The 6305-nt window shown below is 34.4% G+C and overlaps 1 protein-coding gene across 1 annotated transcript; it reads right to left on the reverse strand.

The window, feature by feature from the left end:
• Positions 1–3912: 3912 nt before the first annotated feature.
• Positions 3913–5758, reverse strand: LOC140889781 (uncharacterized). Its single transcript, XM_073297507.1, has 7 exons — positions 5508–5758; positions 5248–5386; positions 5067–5159; positions 4731–4967; positions 4465–4535; positions 4308–4383; positions 3913–4035 (listed from the first exon to the last, which is right to left on the reverse strand). The coding sequence occupies exons 1-7, from the start codon at positions 5756–5758 to the stop codon at positions 3913–3915; spliced, it is 990 nt and encodes a 329-aa protein (XP_073153608.1).
• Between the last annotated feature and the right edge of the window lie 547 nt (positions 5759–6305).

Consider the following 6305-nt stretch of genomic DNA (forward strand, 5'->3'; position numbering starts at 1 on the left):
TAAGGCTTGGACTGGTGAATATCGAGGTAAAACAGATTTATGTGGACATGAAAAAGCCACCGAGGATGAGAAAAAATTGTTGACAGAATATCTTTCGAGTGATAACATAGCGTATGATTTTCTATCTGAAAGATCGTGTATTTTTTTTAAATTTTTTTTGGGATCTTTTTTGAATACAAAATAATTCGTATTTTCTTGTAGTGTTTATGTTTGACAAGACGGAATTGTCCATTTACCAGGGTCATTTTCTGTGATTTCTTTTTTGGTAAATCTTGTTAGTCATGAGATTATAAATGTTCAAATGCGCATGATGGAAAAATACATTGTGGACAATGAAAATGAAATATTTTGCATGGACACTTTGGTGTAGGTTAGTAAAATTTAAATGTTTTTACGTTTGATATATATACTATACGCTAGAGTTAGTTTTTCATTTTTATTGTTCTTTTGTTTGCAAGCAGAATTGTTTGGGCACCTCAAAAAATTTGGAAAAAAAATAAGGTTCAAAACAATGATTACGGCTCCTTTTTTTCGCGACTCTCTTCTGCCTCAAAGTTATATTTGCAAAAAATGAATGGTGATTTGTTTAAAAGATGCAAATACCTCATTTTTCCAATCAATAGCAGAGCGCATTGGTTTCTGCTAGTGTTTCATGCAAAGGAAGGGATATTCAAAATGTAAAATTCACTTCCCGATTCGTTCAGCCTAAGGGCATGTAGAACTTTGGTGAGTCTTCATTGTGTCATGTTATGTGAATTGTATAAATGTGTTTTGATAATATTTATCTTTGAAGGCATGTTTTTTAGTTGGTTGGATTCGTCATCATTCAAATTTCATCATACCAGACTCTGATGTGTTGAGGGAACGTATGCGTCATCAAGGTGAAACACTTGACTGTGGTGTTTATGCATGCATGTGGTAGAATGTATAGCCCGTGACTCAGATGAAATGTGGACATATCAAAATTCTGTGAAGATGAACACCTACCGTGCAAGACTGGCTGCAAGTATTTTGAGTCACGAAAGGGGAATGCTGAAAAACAACTTTGATTAACATGTATAATCTTTTTATTATTTTATGGTTTATGTAGATACCGTACGTAAGTATGTTTAAATTATTTTGTAAAACTCTATTTGGGATTAAACAAGTTCGATTAAACTCATATTTTGTACAATTAAATTTAGGATGAAAGTATCAGAGATTTAGAATAATCTCTTTTGTCAATGGAATAATCTCTTGTCTGGTTTGAAAATGATATTTACGGATCACTAGTTGAATATGCAAAGAAAAATTAAGAACTAATGGTAAATAACTCAGAATCATGTACTTCAATACCACTAATCATATAGAATACGGTTAGTGAGATCGGGCACAACTAATACGCGGTAATAGGACACATTAGATTTAATCGAGCACAATTTGTCCCAAATTTGAGGACTATCATTTGGGTCATCGAGATCAGTCTCTCTTAGTGAAATTGATATCGGGTCTAAATGTCAGATATTTGGAACAACCCAATAAATATTCAGAATAATTTGTTCGATTTAAGGCACAATATGATATTTCATTGGAACGACTAGTACGCATGGATGGGTTAAATATTATTCAATCGAGAACAATGTGTTCCAAGTGTTTGTCTAGTAATATATTGTGCTCTACATTGTCTAAGGTGTAGGAGAAAAATATTGATCATGACCCAATGAGAGCACCATTTGTGGATGTCCAATGCCACCCAATGTATATAATAGGGGTATATTGTCCGAAATCCAAATTCATAACTTGTTTAATATGATGTTTTCTCGTCTTTAAGGACTATCATTTACTCTAATTCCTCTCATCTTTAAGAACAAGTCAATGAGAGATCGAGAACAACAACTACGCATGGATGGGATAAATATTATTCAATCGAGAACAATGTGTTCCAATTGTAGGACAAACATTGTGAGTCATGTGGATCACACTCTCCTAGTGAAAGTGGATTTGGATCAAAATTTTATTTATTAGGAAGAATCTCAGCATTATGAAGAATAATCTTTTCGATTTGAGGAACAATAAGGCATATCCATGTTAACATGCACCAAAATCATATAATACACTGCATGAAACAAGTGGAGAGGAGTTTTCAATCATTAGAGATTGGTGGAACCATCACCCAAGTGTTTGTCTAGTAATGTATTGTGCTCTACATTGTCTAAGGTGTAGGAGAAAGACATTGATCATGACCCAATGAGAGCACCATTTGTGGATGTACATTTCCACCCAATGTATATAATAAGGGTATATTGTCCGAAATCCAAACTCATGACTTGTTTAATATGATGTTTTCTCGTCTTTAAGAACTATCATTTACTCTAATTCCTCTCATCTTTAAGAACAATTCAATGAGAGATCGAAAACAACTAGTACGCATGGATGGGATAAATATTATTCAATTGAGAACAATGTGTTCCAATTGTAGGACAAACATTGTGGGTCATGTGGATCACACTCTCCTAGTGAAAGTGGATTTGGATCAAAATTTTATTTATTAGGAACAATCTCAGCATTATGAAGAATAATATTTTTGATTTGAGGAACAATAAGACATGTCCATGTTAACATGCACAAAAATCATATAATACATTGCATGACACAAGTGGAGAGAAGTTTTCAATCCTTAGATATTGGTAGAACCATCACTCAACTCTTTGTCTAGTAATGTATTGTGCTCTACATTGTCTAAGACGTAGGAGAAATACATTGATCATGACTCAATGAGAGCACCATTTGTGGATCACACTCTCCTAGTTGGAACAACCCAAGACATATTCAGAATAATCTGTTTGATTTAAGGCAGAAAATGGCATGCCATTGTGAACTTGAGATTTATCGTTTGCAAATGCACCAAGATAGCTAAGGTGTATCGGCTCAAAATGTCTAATATATGGAACAATCCTTGAATTTTGCGAAATAATCTGTTTGATTTACGGAACAAGATGACATGTCACATGTATTAAAATTACTCTTTTGGACCCTCACAATAAAACAAAAATAATAAAAATAGACTTTGACTCCCACCTACCCCTCATTATTAAGCTGTGTCGGTACACTTTATCCATTCACTTCTTCTTTCTCGTTTGGTTAAGGTTTTGCTTTTCAAAATAAAATTTCATTCTTCAAGATCGAGCACAATGGAAATGAATATTGCACCACAATGTTTATGTGGTTTCGGAGAAATGATTTTACGAAGAGCCGGACCACGTTCGACCCGACCGGGAGAGTTGTATTATATTTGTCCTCGTGAGCTGCAACATAAAAATCGGTTTTTTTGGTACGACTATTATCACGGTGAATCTCTCCAAAAATCATCAAATTTCAAACCAGACCCAAGTAAGCAAGGTAGAGAGAGCTACGTATATTCAATGAATCAACAATCTGCATCATCGTCCATCCATGATTCAACAGAACAGTTCAATTACAAGAAGAAGGAGCATTCGTCATTTGATGTGCTAGAAAACCAGTCTACTAGAACATCAGAGCCCGACCATATCGTATAAATATGTTGTTGTTTTGGTTGCACGTGTTTTGTTCTTGTTCTAATTTTACTTCTAGCTTTGTTTATTGTAATAATCAGACAATAAGTTCCAAATTTATTCAGTTTTATTCCAAATTAAATACAAGTTGTATGAACTACATAGCAATTAGTACCTGCCATTTGAAAATTTAAAAAGAACGACTAATTTGATTAGTTCGTAACTGGGAAAACATATTTCACTGAAACATCCATGAAAAAGAGCATTTCTCAAATACGAATATTACATAGTAGTCATATGTGTGGCATAATTGTTTACCACAAAAGGAGTTGGTTTCGAAAGAACATAAGACAACACAAAATGCCAAGAGTACACTACAACCACATATCAAGTTAAAATATCACAATAGTTGGTTCCACAAATGCCTCAAGCCAACTTCAATCCAGCAATGCTTCCGCTCGAACGTGTATGTCGTCTCGAGGGCAATTCCATGCTTGAACCCCCTTCCTATAATCGCGTTCTCCTACATATGTGTAGCGCAAAGTAGATTATTTTCTTAATAAAGTCTGTTACAAAATTTTACTAATAACAAAAAAATAGAAACACAAATTTTTGAATCAATTACAACTACTATATAGGTTCTTTGCAACTGCGTCTGTTGTGTCCTCTCGTATGAAAATGACCACATGTTGACACACGTGTATTAACTTGCAACGGTATCCTCTTCGTCTTTCTATGACTGGGCTGACTATTCACACAAGGAGCTTGGATTATATCGGATTCATCAACACATGCCTCACTCTTGTCAAAAGTTGGGATTGGGTTAATAATTCCTTTGTAAGCCGCACTATACATCTTGATTTTGAAATACCTGTAACAAAAATAATATAATGACAATGATTTCGACTCAATTGCAGAGCAGGCATGCTTGCATGGAAGCTTATTGATCTGCCAAGCTCTACATGAGCAAGTTCTATCTGCTAAATCCACGACAAATGACTTTTCACCATCAACAACCTCAAACTTCCAATTACACGAATGATGCACTCTTAATGTTCTTGATTCGATATATACGCTTGCAACAGACTTTTATTTTCTTGGACTTAATTCCCTATTCATGGGTAAAGTTGATTCACGCCGTCGGTGCATCATGCTCATTATCTTCACGCGTATGTGATCCACCATACCAACAATAGGAAGATGACGAGCTGGCCTAACCCAACTATTCCAACACTCGGCAATATTATTATTTATAACACCCCATCTATTACCAACAAACAATGCATTCGCCCAACTCTGTGGATCATAATTTAGAATAAAACCTCTAGCAAGTGGCATTGACTCGAATATAATGTTTATATGTTGTTCATATTCTTGGAAGGACAAAGCATACACAGCTTTCTTAAATACCGAAGACCAATGTTTTTTGTTATGTCTTGGATAACTTCTCAACACCTAAAATGAAGAAAAACAATTTACATTCAACTTAAAATAATCAAATAATATGAAAATTTTACAGTACAATTGGTCAAGGATACGTGATTTAGAATTTACCTTTTTCACAAAATTATCCACAAAATGTCTCAAACAATAAGCATGGCCACTCCCAGGAAATAGTTGATTCACTGCCTTGATGATACTAGGTGTCTGTCTGATAAAAATGTGAACTCGTCGAATATAATGAATTGGAAAGGAGCACACTTCTCAAATGATAACAAAACCAATCTCAGTTCACATCATTCTCAGCATCTACTACGGCATAGGCAATTGTGAAAAGATCATCGTTTGCATCTTTTGACACAACAACTAAGATACATCTTTTATACTTATTCTTTATATGAGTATCATCCAAAAAAATCAATGGCCTACAACCACTAACAAAACAAACAACACGCATGAAAATAGATGAACAACCGTTTGAATTTTTTGGTCAAAGGATCAATTTCACACTCAACAATACTACAAAGATTAGTCTTTTTAACAACACTACAGTACCATCGTAATCTAACATAGCATCCTTCATATGTGCCATGAATATCATGCATCGCCAACTCTTTACTCTTCCAAACTTTGCGATATTCTAACTCTACCCCGAATTCTCTTTGCAAGTCCTGCTGCATTGTACAAGGACGATAAGAGGGCTCTCCTCTCAATTTTTCTTTCGCAACATTTGCTATCCAATACGCATCAGCTCTAGGATGCCCTCTGCTACGTAGATTGTTCTCACCACAAATATGCTTCAACATACAATTTCTGATGCCAAAATATTGTCTGTTTTATGTTTCGAAGCATAAATTCTCCATTCACAGCTCTTCTCAGTACAAATGACAATAATCTTCTCACTGTCATTTTTAACATACACAAATGAACGTCTGGTAGCAACAGAATAGTTTTTCAAAAATTTTCTAAATTCAGCAGCACCCTCAAATGTTTGTCCTACACCACGAATGCAATTAACCCAGACATCTATGGTATTGGAGCAAGGGGGCCTTTTCAACCTCGGTATCACTCCTCGACTGCGTGTCTTCCTCATCAACCCTTACCAGTTTAATATACAATTAATAATATGAAAAAAACAACAACTACAAGAACAAATATAAAATATCTGTCATATTTGTATTTGTTTCAAATAAATAACGAATTGATAATATGTAAGAACCAATCTACAATATTTAAACTTTCGTTTTTAATTTTAAACATGGTACTAAAACATTATCAAAACAGAAGTACGAAATTGTGTCTAATAATAAATAAATTTAATATTTTACCTCCCATCATTCAAGTTTCCGAGGT

Source organism: Henckelia pumila, chromosome 3, assembly GCF_033568475.1.
Source record: "Henckelia pumila isolate YLH828 chromosome 3, ASM3356847v2, whole genome shotgun sequence".
In the NCBI taxonomy this organism is placed as follows: Eukaryota; Viridiplantae; Streptophyta; class Magnoliopsida; order Lamiales; family Gesneriaceae; genus Henckelia; species Henckelia pumila.